General features: G+C 45.2%; 1 protein-coding gene across 2 annotated transcripts in view; it reads left to right on the plus strand.

Annotated features, from left to right (window-relative positions):
* ING5 (inhibitor of growth family member 5) overlaps nt 1–18,298 on the plus strand; it is a 409,877-nt gene that overhangs the window by 31,882 nt on the left and 359,697 nt on the right. The window contains exon 2 of one of the 2 annotated variants that reach the window (XM_078665674.1): nt 14,256–14,327. The exons of the other annotated variant lie outside the window; for it this stretch is intronic. Within the exon in view, the coding sequence (XP_078521800.1) occupies nt 14,256–14,327 (72 nt within the window). The remainder of the gene's footprint in view (nt 1–14,255; nt 14,328–18,298) is intronic. 2 annotated transcript variants of the gene reach the window in all.

Consider the following 18,298-nt stretch of genomic DNA (forward strand, 5'->3'; position numbering starts at 1 on the left):
TTGTGACTCTTCTGTGACAGTGAATATAAAATGCATCCAATGTGGTGGCTATTATGATGTTGACCAAGGATTTTCGAAGGCTATTTGGGTAAATGGCGACATTGATAAAATTCTATGAGCAAGACTTTGAGCGTGGACGTTTGCTGTTGCGGAGAATGTTAAGATGACAAATATATTTATATATACACAAAACCATTTCTTCACGATCCCCTGCCACCGAAATCAGAAAGGGAACGGACAACTCTTTATGGTGCATGTAATTCATTTATTTTCAAACGTGCTCAGCCGCCATGACAGGTTTCAGCCCCTAGAGGCCTTGATATATATATCTATCAACAATTCTCCAAAGAATGAATGGGTCGCACTCGCAGAAGGTTCTTATTTCATTTTGCTTATTTCATGACAACTTGTCCAAACAAAAGCAGTATTGGGGGAGACAGAAACGCATCGATACTACTTTTGTTGTATTGCTCTTTCTAGCGTATATTTTCATTACAATTTCTAATAGAAAGTCACCACTTTAACCTGCATTAATTACTCAAACCAAGCACATTAAGGCAATTATTTCCTCACATTGGCCAATAGATGCTGATTAGCTGATTACATAACTGTGCCCCAGTACCCAAATGCATTATAACTCATTGGCTATGTCACTAAACGACTCTGTGCCCCAGTGTGCTGCCTTCTACTCCTGTACATTCTGTAATTAAGCATAGGGTTTTTGATTGAGACGCTCTGGAAATAAATTAACCCAAATCTCGTCACACATTGTAGCATGTGGGTTTAAGCATCTAATGTGATCAAACTCGATTACTTTATCTTTAATCCTTGATAATGGATGGTGCCAAATGAATCAATATCTTATGCCCGGTGGGTTACGTTGAACTCCTAGTGCCTGTAACTAGACCTGTCTACAGCTGAGTGGCAAACAAAATGAAGCCATGTTGTCTGAGTGATTTAAATAACATGCATGTACACATATCGTGGACAATACAAAATGGGTTTTCGGGAGGATGAAGCTGTTAACTGAGCTTCTATTACCTTGTGTATAAGGTGGCCTAGATGCATTCTTTTTCGTGCAGGGTTCCATGAAAATAAACAGAGCTGCATTGTGTGTAGTGGAAAATGTTGTTCAGCGTCAAATTTACTTTGTGTCCTGTAGCCATGACGATTTTGCTTATGTAGGCGCTAAAAAATAGCACGGAGCAGCATTTGGGGTTTGAGAGCAATAAACTGGGTCAGCATGTGATGGTGCTGTGTGCTATATAACTGAGCCAAATATGAGGAAAATTACAGTAGATCTCTTTCCATGTGCGGACTGTGGACATAATCTGAACACCACAAAAAAAGCAACATCTAAGGACAGAAAGAGGAGGAACCCTCAGGCAGCCCGGAAACCTAGAGCACTAAAGGAAGGAAGATAAAAAGTCACGAAGGCAGTTGAAATCCTCTCCAGTGGGGTGATTAAAAACCACGATAAACGTTTTATTGTCTTCAGTTTATGCCGACTCCCAAAAAGTCCTTTGAAATTAAATCCTGGACAACATCAATGTGGGAGTCGCCTGAAAGAGGAGAATGGGGGAAAAAGTAGCTGTCATTATATTATGCGATGCACTAAGCAAAAATCGGCAGAAAACTGCAGTGCTGTACTGACTACAGGTGGGGGACCTAAGAGCCTTGGACATGAGTGCAACTGCAGAGTAGATAGAACTGTTATTGCACGAGTTGCTGTGAGAACTGCAAGTGCACGCCACTGCAGACGAGCAAAACACAGTTAAGCAACGTAACATGCAACATTGTGTAACTAAGAAGCCATATGGTCCCATGTAGAAATGTGATCTCCTCTCCTTGTAAAATTGCATAACCTCTTACGTGCAAGACCTATTATCTAAATACCTTATACTCAGCCACTGCATTAAATCAGCATATTGCAGTAAAAAGGTGATGATGTAGGAGAGATGCCACTTACTTTGAACATCTTAAGGAGAGCCATGTGAAATGTCACATACCATGAGGAACAGATGTGTCACAAAAGCTAGAGTTTTGTCCATGTCCTTGCAAAGCACACATAAGCAATATGTAGTTATGCAGTCAAAACAGTTGCAGTTTTCATAAAAACAGCAAGTGACTTCTTACAAAGGAGGGTGAAATATCGGTATAAAGGGCCACAATAGAAATCAATACAGTGGATGTGCTGTGTTGAATTTGCATACAGGGAAATCTGGAATGAGCAGTCCCCTGATTTTTACAAAAAATGATATATAATTGTTCATGCCCACTTACTGTTACAGCATTCTACAAGCTCATGCCTATTCCTTAAATGACATGTATCTGGACGCACATAGACATGATGTACTTGGTGGAACAGCAGTTCACATTGCTGATTCTCCCAATGTACCGCAGACGCTCAAAAACTGATGCCTCTCCCTGTCCTATGGCTGTGCGCCACGGGACAGGGGAACAGGCCAGGGCCCATTACCGAATCTGTTATTGGCGACTAAGCCCTGCTGCACAGTGCCTTTGACCATTCACATTGGCGATTGAGTGTCCTACCCACGGCTGGCATCCATCCCCGTTGTACACGTCTTTCAGCTGTGCACAGCCGAGGTTAGGCACAGGGCTGGCATGCAACAAGGGGTGCCCAACACCCACTGAGCATAGCCTTTGGTCATGCGTAGAGGGGCTGTTTTTTTCAGCGATGACGGGACTGTGTCGAAGACCGACGGTCACTCCGTGATCTATGTCTCCCTCTGGACCGAGATCTAGACCTCCTAGGCCTCGGGCGATCCACTGGCCTTACAGGAGGCGGGAGCTGCAGAGGCAGAACCGGAGTCCTAGGCTGTGGAGGCCTCGTAGGCAGTGACGGAAGGTGCAGCAGAGATGGAGGAGACAGCTGTGGAGGCGGAGGAGGAGGAGGCGGAGGCGGAAAAGTTGGAGGAGGAGGCAAGGGAGGTAGCGGAGGAGGCTTCCTCGGAGGCAATGGTGATGGCGTCCTAGGCCTAGAAGGCGAATAGGTCCTAGAATATTCGGATTCCGAAGACCTGACCACTCTCCTCTTCTTCTGCGCAGGTCTTGACGAGGATGCTCTGGATCCAGACCTCTTTTCAGCCGCGCGCAGGCACCGCCGCGACCGGGGACTCGTAGGTGCAGAAGATAGGCTGACTACTGAGGCAGAGGACACCGTCCTGGCCCTTGAACGCCTCCTCGACGTCGACTTTTCCTTCCTCAACGTCGACCTCTTCGCCTTTCTGCTTCTCGACGTCGATCGTCTAGATGTCGATGAACTCCTCGACGTCGACTTGTCTTTCCTTGACGTCGAACGTCGAGTCGACCTCGACGGCGAACGGCGGTGTCGCCTCGACGGCGAGCGTCGGTGCCTCCTGGACTCATCTCGACGTCGATGATGTGTCGACGCCGGTGAAGTCCTCGATGTCGACCTCGTCCGAGGTCTCGACGTCCTTCGCCTCGACGTCGAACGTCGACGATGCTTCGACCCAGAGCCCTGGGTCGACGGGGAACAGATAGTGGACATGCCTCTCGACGCCGACGTCGAAGCCATCGACGTCGACCGGGACCGGTGCCTTTTCTGGGCCTTTTCTTGACTGGGGAGCCCCCCAGAGGCCAAAGCACGGGCAGAGGACGATGACTGAGTCCCTCCATGCCCAGACCCACCTGGTTCCTGATGTCCCCTCTGCTCCAGGCCTTGGAGACGAATCTTCTCCCTGTCACGCAGGGTCCTCCTGGAGAAAAATTGACAAATCTCACTGGCTTCAGGGACATGGGAGGAAGGGAGACAGAGAATGCATACTCTGTGGGGGTCAGATTTAGCCTTCTTCCTGGCACACTCAGGGCACTTGTGGAATAAAGCTGGCATATTCGACAGAAAGAGTGGGAAAACCTGGCTAAAAAACACAGCAAAAGGAAGAGGAAGACCCCAGACGTCGAGTGAAACACTCAAAACACTTGAAAAGTGTCAAAAATTTAAGAAGTACCCAAAAAGGGAGAGCTCAATGCTCCAGGGTCCTGCTAGCAGAAGCCGGAAAAAAGAACTGAAAGTAAAAGGACTTTGGCTGTGCATCCTGGGATACCGATGGTCTCTGGAGAGTTCCTTAAAGTCACGGTATCCCTTTTCCAGACGCATAATGGCAGCCTATGGGGGCTTGTCTGTCCAACCCTTCCTCTCTATCATTTCAAGGATTTTGGTGAAGGGGAGTTTTCTCTATGAAGGAAACTTGGTAAAAATGTGTAAAATCTGACATTGTTGGCTATCCTTTTCACTGTTTAGATGAAGTGGTGGCCTTTGTAGCCTTAGAGGTGTTAGGCTGCATTATTTGTCTTGATTTTCTCTTAAGTGTCTATGCAGGACTGCAAATAAGACAGCTTAAGAGATTATTTTTGATTGCTCCGGGGTCCACGCACATGGGCGGGACTATTCACTAGATTATGACTATAACAGAGATACCCCTACTATAGAACTGGAGTTACAGGTAAGAAACTACTCCTTCTTTCACAGTTTGGTTTCTAAAGAGAAATGCACAAATGTCTAATATACACACCACTAACACACTGTCAGAGGTTAACTGTATAATCAAACCCACCATTCTAAAGGAAAGCCACATGTGGTACCTCAACCACTGTGCCAATATTTTCCCTGAGCCTGGTATAAGTTACACAAAAAAGTGTGAGGCTTACCATAAATTTTGTTTCCGTCTCAAAATCCCACTGCTTCACAATTTATACCAATCCGTGAGGAAGGTAAGAGACCAGATCCTAACCGAAATAAAAAACATCTAATATAAAACCACGCAATCAATATCTTGTACATGTTGGCTAGCGTATTTACTAGAAATACAAATCATACATACAAAGCAACCCCTATTATCGGTAGCTATGTTTCCAAACCAGAGAGCAAGTTAATCCACCATCTTACCTTCAAGAACATCAAGAGAGAGCACATCAAAATATAGGAAATTCCAGGCATCAATATAAATGCCAAAAGGTCCTAGGAAGAAAAAAAATATATACACATTTGCATATGTCCCCCATCCTATCCTGTGAGTATCTTGTCTACCATGGTTAATCACAAGAGGATTTAAAACCATAACTATCTTGAATCATTCACCATATCAGTATCACCACATAAGTTCATACCAGTGAATCCACTCAGCCAGCAGCACTTAAGCTCATATTATAAAACCATACTGCACAGGCTTCATGTCACCACACAGTTTTAACTATCCTCATCCTAACCGATGCCCAATGCCCTCCCTCTGATCAGAGGCTACAGGCTATCACACAGGGACCCATCCTAGGAGAATCATAATATATAGTGTTCGGAGTAACACGTGGACCTGTTACCAGGACTCGAGTGCAGGGTCGCAGGCAAACCGGGCACACATTACTAAATCAGCTTTACCGGCACTGTACGGAGAAGAAAAAACGTAGCGAACACCCACGCAGCATAACTCCTTACCTCATCGTTGTTGGCGTAGAAACCAATCGTCCCATAACCCGACCATCGGTGAGCGCACGCCATTCTATGCGGGCTTAAATATCCACAACCGGTCATGTGATAAACCTCACATGATCGTCACCTATGTCAGTTGCTATTACGGTCGCCATGTTGAGTGAGTAACTATTGCAACGTAATACAACTAGAATTTATTAACCCCATATTAAGGTAAAAAGCCTGAGACACCATAGTAGACCCATATTTGATATTACATTGTGTTTAACTCCTTTGTGTAAGGATTTAATCATGTTTCCCTTGACTATCCATTCTATAAAATACTGGCGCGTAATCCGACTGTTCCAATAGGTGACAGGTGATGGGTCAGAGAGAGATCCTGAACAGCGGATCCTTGTTCTCTGACCAATGTAGAGTTGACAAACTCTGGCTATAAAGCTAGGGCCGAGTCCCGCAGTCTCCATGACCGCCCCGAGAAAAGGTCCGAGGCCTTCTCTGCGTCAAGCATGATCATACCAACTGAACCCTCGTCTATGGTGGCAGCTACCACGGTGGCGATAGTCGGATTAATGTGTGCGGTTGTATCACATCCAGGGATAAAACCATGGTGGTTTAAATCAACCAAATCTGAGATAACTGCTGATAGCCTGTTTGTCAGGGTGGGGGTGTGGATCTTTGTCAGCATTGATTTAAAAAAATTGGACAGTACGAACCAAAGAGAGTAGAGTCTTTCCCTTTTTTTTTAGTAAAGATGACAGTATTTGTCTCATCTCAAGACCCTTGGACCTGACCAGACACATTAAAGGAATTAAACAGATCCCTAAGGAACGGGGCTAAGATGTGTGAAAAAAAAAACATAAATTCTAAAGGCATTTGATCAGGTCCAGAGGCCTTACTCCTTGGCTACGGAGCATTTGGAGAAGCACCCATAACCCTCTCGGAGGTAAAAGCTGCTAAGTTGGACTGCTAGGCATGATTCCCCTTACATTGAAAATACTGCCCAACAAATTGGTACAAAGCCTTGGTATAGGGAAAACAGTCCTCTCGATAGAAGTCCTGATAGAACTGCCGGAAAACCTCTCTAATGCCAGCCGTATCTACTACAAGCTCCTCTTTTTCATTCGTAATCTGCTGTTTAATATTTAGACTGCAACTATCCTTAACTCTAAAGGAGTGTAGCCACCCCATCTCTTTACTGTTCTCAAAGGTTGATAGTTGCAGAGTTCAACACTTTTTAACAGCCCGATCCCATATACGCTTTCTAAGAGAATCCCGCAAGACATTTAGCTGTTCCATGAGAAATTCCATCCGTAACCCATCCCGAGCAATTATACTTCATCCAGGACTATTCTCCAAGTTGCTGAGAGTTAGGCAGGCCATGGGCTCCTTCAGTGTAACGACCCTCCATTGATAACCTGAAAGCTGCAGCGTCTGTCCCCGACATAAAGCCTTAAGTGCATCCCAAACAAACACAATAACTGCAGAGCCAGCATTGACCTAAAACACTCATGTAAAAATATGTTCATAGAACGAATATAGTCCTCTTTCAAGAGCAATCTATGGTTAAATGTCTATCCTTGAAGCACAGAGAGCTGAAGGACGCCACTTGCTTGAATAAGTAGAGATAGAGAATTATGATCAGATGTAACTCTTGGATTAAGCAGGATCTTTGAGAGTGAGATCAATGTATTATTCACTAGAAACATATCTATACATGAGAGAGTTTTATGAGAGGCAGAATAGAACGTAAAGCTAGGTTCGTTGGCTCTCTCAAAACACTATTGGTCAACCACTGCATACGAAGAGATAAGTTGTTTCAGTGCCCCCTTGAGCCGATACTCCTCCTCAAAAAGACAGACTTGTGATCCTGGACTTGATATGTAGAATCTTTTTTCGAGCATAATGTGACATTAAAGATCCCCACAAATAACAAGAGGAGATGGCCATAGATGGAGTTCAGCCAACAAAAAGTCAACAATTGTCCAGTCATCATTATTTGGTCCATAGATTACACATAGTTACACATAGTAAGACAAATTGACCTTCTGGATAGTTGCAAGAAGCCACTGATAACCAGAGTCGACCTTTTGCCTTAAAAATCCCCATTTGCTGTCCAGGGCCAATGATGCCCCACCCCGAGCAGAGGTTAAACAAGGCTCATTGGACTCTATACCCAAGCTCCTTTCACAATACAATTTCTGTGGGAGATAAATGCATGTGCTGGAGGCATACACATTCGGGTTTAAGAGTGTATCATTCTTCCAGGGCTGATTTACACTGATGAGGTGCCTTAACCCCATAATGTTCCATGAAAGAACATGCAGTTGCTGGCCAAGGCACCTATTATCACTAGCCATTATCCCTACATGTCAAAATCCACGAGCTATCCCTCAACCAGTCACATTTCTGCCACATCTCCCTCGAACCTGGTCCCACAATTCAGTTGTCACCATAGTTGTCAGTGACAAAACTTGACATGAGAGAAAGGCAAAATGGCGGCCTGTAAGGCCTGTGAGTAGTTGTGGCCTATCGCAGATTGGCGTCCACACTGGGATGCACTAGGATGCACTCAAAGGAGATTCTTTACTAAGCCCCTCCTCCCCACTCCTTCACTTATCGTACTCATCATATCTTGCGTCTGCCTTGTATGCCGCTATGTACGCCTGGCAGTTTATGTTGCACTACATTGGCTCCGGCGGTCTCTGGAACCGCAATATAGCAGGTACAGCGGCTGGTGACTCCCATGGTGCTGGCATCGGAGCAAGGACGATGGGGCTGCACGGCAGCCAGAGGGACCTTGTAAACATACTAGTGAGGAGCAGAGCTGGCTTTTTCCCGCCTGAGCTGTTTAGAGTATCTCGATGGATATGTTTTAGCAGAACTAGTTACATTGTTTCATTTGCTATTACGGGGCTGAGAGGTGGCCGGCTTGATACTATATTGCAGACCTTTGAAGGTCCCCTGGCTCAGCTGAATTTAAGGAGGATTGGTGAACATTTGAACCTTCTTCTGTTCTCGGGATCATTTATTGGTTACATTTTTGCTGGGATGCCAGCTAATGTGGCAGTAAAGGATGGGGGCAGGGGGGTGTTTGGCTGCAGCCTTTCTCCAACGACGCTTCAGAAGAAGCTGCTTCTCCTAAGTAAATCAGGAGATAATAACCATAATAATCCTGTGGGGACCAGAAGTTCAGCACAATTTCCTAAGACTTTTTTTTCAGCTGTCAGTCCCAGTAGGGGGAGACCTGGTGCTGTCTGGGCTGGTCCGTAACTCTCCAAGCGTTGAGTCTGGAGCTGCTCTCCCTAGTACCTCTGGTGCTATTCTACCCATTGATGGTCTTTGGGGAAGGGGCGAAGGGGTGCATCTCTACACTCTTAGAAAAACACTAGATTACTTAATCCCCTCTTTCTCTCTCTCTCTCCGTTTAAAACATCACAAAGAATACTGGGACTATGGAAGCATCTGCGGAGGCAGTGCAGCTGGTCTTACCCCCCTTTCAGCTCATCCCATCGAAACTATTAGGGGGTACCTCCTCTGTCCCATCAGTTCACACTGCCATACTGGAGGAGGCTCTTATTCCGGGTTCTGGGGCTTCCTCTTTCATCTCAACACATCTTACCCTAGCTCTACTGGATGAGACCGATGCAGGAAGGACCATACATGAACCGGAATCTGGAAATGTGCAGGTGGTTACTGTCCAGCCCTCACAGCCTAGGGTAGCAGATGTTTCAGGGACATGGCCATCTGGTCTCTATGTTTCGGGGGCAGACGGCCAAGAGGCATTCTTTTCTTTCTCCGGCTGGGGCAGTTTGTCCAACAATGACGAAAACAGTGATTAAACAGTTAAAGGAGCGTATGATTGTATTGCCTGTCCAGAGCTCTGAAGGAGATAATTTATGACATCTGGCACCTTTTCCTTCTATGCCCCTACTGCTTTAGGTAGCCTTAGTGGCACTGAGGATTTGTTAGCTACCCATCTGGAGGACATCGTCACAGCTGCCTTTAAACAGGGGGTCTTAGACCCTGTCTTCTCACTAGCTGGAGAGGAGGAGCTGTTATGAGACCCAGATGTAACAGAATTAACACCTATTAACAGTGTGTATTCCCTCTATTACCCCACTAGATGTTAATCGATCTACTCCTAAGGATTTGGACTACAGGGGAGAACCCTTTCCTCCTTTGGGAATATCATCTGTACAGGACACACCCACCCTTAGTACCATCCATAATCTCCTTTTGCAGCATAGGAAGGAGTATTGGAAATATTCTCTTGCATTGAAGTCTGCCCACTTAAATACTCTGGTGGGTCTGTGTAAGTTATCAGAAAAAACATGGATATTATTCAGACTTGCCTTGGAGAAATCGAGGCGTCCCAGGCTGCCATCCGTACGGCTCTCGAAGAGAATCAGTCAGTTATTACCCAGCATGGCTCCCAGTCTCTCATCTAGTGTGGAAGACTTGGATAATAGGTAATGTAGAACCTTGAAGTCCGGACGACCCCCGAAGGGGCAGAAGGGGATGACCCCAGGGGGTATTCTGTTCGTCTGTTTCAAGAATCTTTTACTAGATTGAGTGACTGGAACATGGACAGTGTGATCGAGAAGGTACATCGTATCCCATTTAGGCATCACAATAAGAGTAGGTCCTTCAGGTATCCCCGGGCCATTCTTATATATGTCGTAAATTATATCCTATGGCAGGAGATCTATCGAGCAGCTCCACCAAAGTCCCTCATTAACGCTTGTGTGGTGGAATTATTTGTATGGAAAAAGTTTTTCCATAAAACTATTGTGAGACGCTGGCATCTCCGGGGACATAGCCCATCTCTACACCAAACCTAAAAGTAACCTATTGGCATCAAAGGAATACTGAAAGTAATGTCACAGTGGATTAAGAACACAGTATTAGATATCAAATACTAGAGGTATGTGAACACGGATATTGAAAGGGATAAAAAATGTTTATGCTTTCGTCATGATAAAGGGTTGGTTCATCTCTTTCTAGAATGGATATAGGCAGGTAGAATGAGAATGTGGGAATTATTTTTAGAAATATTGAACCTTTAAAGGGGGATCTTAAATGTTCAATGAATAAATTGTTGTGGATCCGTTTTCTTTGAACTTTGTCAATCTGGCAAAAAGACGGCAATTGGTTGATATATTTTGTCCTATTATTTATTTCAGCCCTGATGGTCTCCGCATAGGACGAAACGTGTCAGCTGATTTCAATTTGTGAATGTGCTGGTCTAAAATATATGTGGAAATGAACTGTGACCTTTAAAGTAAAAGAAGAAAAGGCCTTGTTGAACAAGAACTTGTTGAAAAGAACTGTGATTTTGTTGAATTAAAGAAGAAGAACATTTATTTTGGAATAACAGTTTTCTGCCTATGGACTGGTTATTGAAAAGATTCCAAATATTGGCAACATTTGTTTTCAGAGATTGTTGGGCGTTCCTCTTGAGTGTAATAGGTTATAAAATCTGGTTCCATCATTGGCGGGGTGGGTTTGATACTATGGTTCTTATAAAAAATATTTTGTTTTTTGTTATCTGGGGGTGGGGGTGAGGGGGGTCGGACCCAGGACTGACCACTTTCTCCAGCCAAGTTGCTGGATGGGGAAACAACCTTTACAACGCAACTTTTACAACGCACTACCATTACAACAAAACTTTTACAACACAACACCCATCACATCGCATGCCATTACAACGCAACCATTACAAAGCATGACACTACAACGCATACCACTACAACGCATACCACTACAACGCATATCATTACAACGCATATCATTACAATGCATACCATTACAACGCATAACATTACAACGCACAGTACCCTTACACTATCCAACACTTACCCTACTGTTGTACCCCCTGGAGTTAGAATAGTAATTTTTACCCCTACACTATCCAACACTTACCCTACTGTTGCACCCCCCTGGAGTTAGAATAGTAATTTTTACCCCTACACTATCCAACACTTACCCTACTGTTGCACCCCCCTGGAGTTAGAATAGTAATTTTTACCCCTACAGTATCCAATACTTACGATACATGCAATGTAATGTTATGCGTTGTAATGGTATGCGTTGTAAAGGTAGTATGCGTTGTAAAGGTAGTTAAAAAAAATAGTTGTAATGGCATGCGTTGTAATGGCATGCGTTGTAATGGATGTTGCGTTGTAAAAAATACGTTGTAAAGGTATGCGTTGTAAAAGTATGCGTTGTAACGTCATACATCCTGCTGGATGTCCTGGGTGTGGTGGATGATAGTCTTTCTTTTAGGGCATAGCATGGGGGACCCTGGTCGCGGGCCATTGGGGGGTTATGTTTTGGAAGCTTGGCTTGGTGTTCTGGTTAAAGGGGTGAAAAGGGTTGAAGTGGTAAAATGCACTCAGCAACATTTTCACATGGGGTTGCGCTCGCTATTAGGAAGGGAACGCCCCTTCCTAATAGCGACTCGCTATTTTGGTATGGTACATACCCCTATTGGTTTTTGCATGTGCAAACGGCTTGGCAAACCTATTTGCCCATGCAAAAACATGGCCCTTTATATCAAACAAAAGCAGGCTTTGTGAGTAAAGTTCAACTTTAGTGCCATGTTTGGTAGGAATCTGGTCAGCTGTTTGGGCTGTAGATGTGTGCAAAATTTTCTTTGGGACCTAAAATGGGAAATTGCTTCTTTTTCACCGTGCCCCCTTAACACTTTTTCGCTGCGGATGGATCATTGCAAAACTTAGCATGCTGAAACTTAGTTTCTTGTAAGTGCGTCCACATGTCAAGTTATAGACCAATCTAAAAATGCCTTTGCACTGAAAACACAGCCTGATCCTGAACTGCAATGTGCAATATGCATCCTTTACATCTTCGTGAACAATAAATTCAACTGATCACATGAACGTTCTTCCATCTGTTTGACTTATTGGTTTATCTTCTCAACAGCTTGGTGTGTATAAACAAGTCCTTTTTGAAGGCTAGTGTCTAAAGACGTCTTCCTTTTTGTATAGTTATCGTTTTTTTTTTAATATGGATTATTTTCCGATGTAACAGCCGTGAAGGACTGAAGAAGTTCCTATTTACGGAATGAACCATGGCTGGATTTTGATGTTCTGTGGATGAAACAATAAATAATAATTTTATCTAACATTAGAATTCGCTGGAGTACAGAAGCAAGTGGATTATAAGAAATGTGAAACTAATCTCTAAGACATTGTTAACAAAAGCAATCTTGATTTGGAGGACTATGTATTGATTGAAAATGCCTCTCATTTGTTAAGTTGTCATTGATGGATGAATGGGTCTTTTTGATGGTTGATCCAGGGAGGTGGGCATTCTCAGTGAATATACATTTTGGTTGACTGTGTGATATAGCACACTTTTCCACAACCGTCCTTGGTAAATTAAGGAATCCATGCGTTCCTTCCTGTGGCAATGTGAGTACATCTTCTTTACCCCTGTTATTTCAAATAAGCTTCTATCTTCTTTAAAGCTATTTATAGACGAGCAAGGTAGAGTCCAGACTTTTAGTTTCGAAGAACACATGTAACGTTGGGGTAGGAAATATCCTGATTTGCACTTAAAATCCCAATCATTTATAGAATGCAATTACCCAAAAACCTTTGGGACACAGGCATAGCACTGAGGACTGTAGTTTGCCACATTTCTGTATAAGGAAAAGAAACGGCGGTGAGGAGGCGGGCATGAATCACAAGAGATCTAAAGACACTGCATGGCATACCTCTCAGGTTACTCCCAATGCCAAGCATTAACCTTCACATAAAGTGACAGTACACCCTCACACCTCAACCCTTAGAAAACTATGCATATGTGACTTTTCTGAAAATTGTCAGATTTTTTTAATTAATAAGAGGGTTTGATGATTGAATGCACACAATTTATTAATAAACCTGCTTAGTTTTTTTAGTTAGATTACATTATTTGCATGCACGAGTCATATCTCATGGAAGCAGGAACAGGTTTACAAGTATAGGGTTTTGATTCTGACACTTGAAATACATAGAACGTCCTAAAACATGAACAATATTGGAAATCCAAAATACCTAATTTTTACACTGTTTTCAAGAAAAATGTATGCATGTGTTCTGTTTGCATTTCATTATTGTTTCTGAAACATTCATATACAATGTTGTGAGCAAGCTAAATAGTCTGAGATTACATTTTGGGACAATAAACTGATATGTATTTTGTCTGCAAAGGGATACTGATAAAAGGTGTTCAGACAGTGAAGAGAACCAGTGTTTATTGGTTGTGCTTTATTGCTGTATAAAACCCTCAGAACGGCAATAATCTTAGTCTTGTGGATGGGATTTGGAAATATAAGAATGTGTTTGATTTGCGGGTTTGAATGATTACAAACTTGTATTTGTCAGCGGACATGTGATGAGATACCTTATTGGTGGATAATGCACTATGTGAAGCATATTTATATGATTGTGGTGTTGTGGGCAAAAACGTCATGAAATGATTGAAGGTGCATTGGCGATGAGTAGCAGAACCAGTGGGTGACTCTTTGAACTTCCTTTTGATGAATGATGAGCCAAAATCACAGCTGAATTGAAAAGACCTAGAGTTGGTGTGTAAGGAAGAGTGTAAAATAACACGTGTTGCAATAGAAACATAAAGGGTTAAGGTTAACCAAGGATGCCTACTTTTATGTTATGTTCCACTAACATAGCTATATCTGTTGATGGTTCATTTTGTGTAGTATTTGTGTGTGTGGTGGAAAGTTTATGAACGAACTAACAAAGAACCCTACTTGATGTTTCAGGCATAGAAAACTTACCATGTGAGCTGCAAAGGAATTTCCAGCTGATGAGTGACTTGGATCAGAGAACGGAAGGTATGTTACGCCATATGTCGGAGTGCAAAGATTGTTTAGCACGTGAGATTTGAGTAGGTGTTATATTAACACATTTCGAGTAATCTTCTCTGTATCTGCATATCTGCAGATTAATTTGTGCCTGATTGTGCCATTTACACGCCCTATATTCGTGCTACTGCCGATTGTGCCCCAGTCCTGTTTAGTTATTGGCTTGCTGCCATTTTCTTGTTGTTGTTGGTGCCTCCCTGCCCTGATCTCCACCCTGCTCCCGCCTCCCAGCTGACCCTCCCTCCCACTGATACTGACTACCCCCCGCTCCGCCGTGCTAGCGCTGTGACCGTCCTGCTCCCAGCAGAAGCGGCCGCTCCACACGCTGCTCCCTGCCTCCTGCTCCCAGCCTCATTATTATTATTATTATTATTACCTGGTATCGTAGCGATCTCGCCTCGCACTGCTTTAGCCTGCATAATTATTTATTTAATTGCAATCCGTAACGATAGAGTGCCCCGCCTGCCTGTTATTAATAATTAATTAGCTGAGCTTAAACTGATCGTAGCGCTTGATTGCCAAGACTTTAAATTTGTGCTGTGCTGCCTGCAGATTAATTTGTGCCTGATTGTGCCATTTACACGCGCTATATTCGCGCTACTGCCGATTGTGCCCCAGTCCTGTTTAGTTATTGGCTTGCTGCCATTTTGTTGTTGTTGTTGGTGCCTCCCTGCCCTGATCTCCACCCCGCTCCCGCCTCCCAGCTGACCCTCCCTCGCCCCTCCCCCCCACTATCCACTTATGTCAGATACTTTTGCGCGCAGCGTTCACGCGCAGCGGTCGCGCCCCATGCGCGCCGAAGGTGCGCCAAAGGTAAGCCCGTCTACGCCCGTCCGCGCCTGGACCGCGCCCAGCGCCAGACCCCCTGGTCCTCGCAAACCCCACTCCTCCCGCATAACGTATGACGCCGCTACCCTCTTTGCCCTTAAACCCGGAAGCACACCACAATGCTGCGAAGCTGACCCAGGACACACCCATGGTCCATTCGCCTGCCACTCCTGCAAGTTCGCCTGCACCAGGACCCACACCAAATCCACTACCTCCATACACAGCTCCAACTCCAACCACCTGAAGTGCATCCTGCTGAACACCCGCTCGATCCACAGACACGCCACGGAACTTTGGGACCTACTCGACACCACTTCGCCGGACGTCGCCTTCCTTACAGAAACATGGATGAACGCCTCATCAGCGCCCGACATCGCCATAGCCATCCCGGACGCTTACAAGATCATCCGAAAAGACCGCACCAACCAAACAGGAGGAGGCATCGCCATCGTCCATAAGAATACCATCAGAATCACGACCAGCTCCGACGATAACCTCATGACCGCCGAACACCTCCACTTCCAGATCCACACCGACCCCAGGACCACACTTAGAGGCACCCTCATCTACAGACCACCAGGAACCCGCACACAATTCAACGAAGACATCACCGACTTCATCAGCCCACATGCCCTCACCTCCGAGAACTACATTCTACTGGGAGACCTCAACTTCCACCTGGAAAAGAAAAACGACAGCAACACCACCACCCTTCTGAACAACCTGGCCAATCTCGGACTCAAACAACTTGTTGACACCCCCACCCACCTTGCCGGACACACGCTCGACCCTATCTCCTTCGATCACACCACAGCTCTCCATTGGACGGACCACAGCTGCGTTCACTTCAGCTACAAAAAGACCACGACCCACAACCCCCCACAACCTATTCCTCGAAGAAACTGGAACAAAATCACCACCGACCAACTCTTCACATCGCTTAACCAAAACCCTCCTGCCATATCAGCGAACCCAAACCAAGCTGCCACCAAACTCACACAATGGATCACCCACTGCGCTGACGAATTAGCACCCTTGAAAAACCACCAGATCAAACAAGGTAGCAAAAAGGCCCCCTGGTTCAACGATGATCTTAAGAAATCCAAGAAGTTATGTCGTACCCTCGAAAAAACCTGGAGAAAAAACCCAACTACTGACAACCAGACCTCCTTCAAGGACGCCACCCGCAAACACCACCAATTGATCCGATCCACCAAGAAATCTGCATTCAAGGATCGACTCGACAACAACGCTCACAACAGCAAGGAACTATTCAACATCGTCAAAGAATTCACCAACCCCACCGCCGGCACCAACGACATCACTCCCTCTCAAGACCTCTGCGACTCTTTATCCTCTTTCTTCCACAACAAAATCGCCGACATACATAACAGCTTTGAAAACCAGTCCGATGAACAGCCCACTCCACCCACCTCCGAACCAAAACAGCACTCTCACAACCTTATCGCATGGAACCCAATCACCACTGAGGACACCATCCGCCTGATGAACTCCATTCACTCAGGATCGCCAACCGACCCATGTCCCCACCACATCTTCAACAAAGCAGACTCCATCATCGCACCCCATCTCCGCGATGTCATCAACTGTTCCTTCTGTGGAAAAGTAAATTTTGCCATGTTCTGTGTCCCTACGCCTCATCCATCATATGTTATGTGTGCATGACCAATATGCATATGTTATTCCCCATGTCCGATTAATGACGCAATTCCAGTTGTGTCCACCTCTAGTATGCTATTTTCCAGTCCTCGTGAATACTACGAATATCAGGCCTATGTAAAGTAATGTTGCCACGTTTCCCAGTGTGCACGTTATTCCATTATAAAGTCCCCGTTTCCAGGCCTCAAAAGGGCCCGGACCACAGATTCAGCTCCTGTCTCCTGAAAGCCTCGCTGAGGAGCGATACAGCCCCCACCTGTATCCTCGACCCTTCACTTACTTCCTGCCTCGCAGTGCCCGGTGCAGCTTGGCTCTGCCTCTGAGTCTGCCAAAAGTATGTTATAGTTCCAGCTATCAGTTCAGTCCTCCTCCTCTGCATTCCTAAGCTACTGAACTGCATCAATAGTTTCCGTCATTGTCTAGCCTTCTCGTCTCCACGTTAGAGAAATACTGTATTTAATGGTCATTTAGTATTCTTCATCACGCACTTCATGTAGAATAATGCATGGTCCAGTCTTAGAGTCAAGTTAGCTTTTCCCCTCATGACTTCTAGTTTATATCAACATGTTCCCTAAACATTAGATACCAGATAGGGTTTAGGTACATGTCGCTCCGACCCTCCAGACTCTAGTCTCTGCTCCTAGCACAGAGTTCATAGCCCCCAGCTTCTCCTAGTAACACGTCATTGCTAGTTTTCGCGCACCATTAGGTTAGAGGTCCCGGCTCCTTAGGTAGCCCCCTCCTATGTTTCCGCCCATTCATGACATATTCTGTTACGTTTGCATCACATGTCTATGTATACTCCCAGTTACACCCACTTTTACTGTTATCTTTCGCGACTGCTACGCGTCACGCCTTCTGCTCCACCCACTGCTACGCCTACTGCAATGTAATGCTATGTGTTCGCGCTATGTATATATGCCTGTGTTTTGTTATTGAATGTTAGCGCGCTCATCCCAGACCTAGCCCCAGCAGCTGCTGGGCCTCTTTTCCCCTGTTGGGCCCCAGTTGTCCTGCTGGGCCCTGTCATTCTGTTCCTATGCAGGTTGTCCTGATCCTGTCCTTATGCTGTAATAAACCTGCAGAAACTCCTACTACCTCGAATCTTGACTCTTATTTTATTGAGCTATCTGTTATTCATTCATTCATATAAAAATAGATCCGGTATTATTTATTTATATACCACATAATGGCGCCCGAACAGGGACTTGCCCTTTCCCCACGCGTCGGTGAAGCCACGCCGACCCCCTGACCCTCTGCAGTCGTGACGGAACTCTTCTGCGCAGTGGCAGATATTTCTGCTCAAGTATCCCTCAGGCCCACGGAGGAGACGGAGGAGGCGGTCCAGCATCCGAACGAGACGGTGGAGGAACGCGGCGAGTCCCGACCAGAGCCCAAGCCGAGAGTCCAAGGTCCGAGGTATCCGGAGGCCC

This window comes from Lissotriton helveticus, chromosome 11 (assembly GCF_964261635.1).
Source record: "Lissotriton helveticus chromosome 11, aLisHel1.1, whole genome shotgun sequence".
NCBI classification, from domain to species: Eukaryota; Metazoa; Chordata; class Amphibia; order Caudata; family Salamandridae; genus Lissotriton; species Lissotriton helveticus.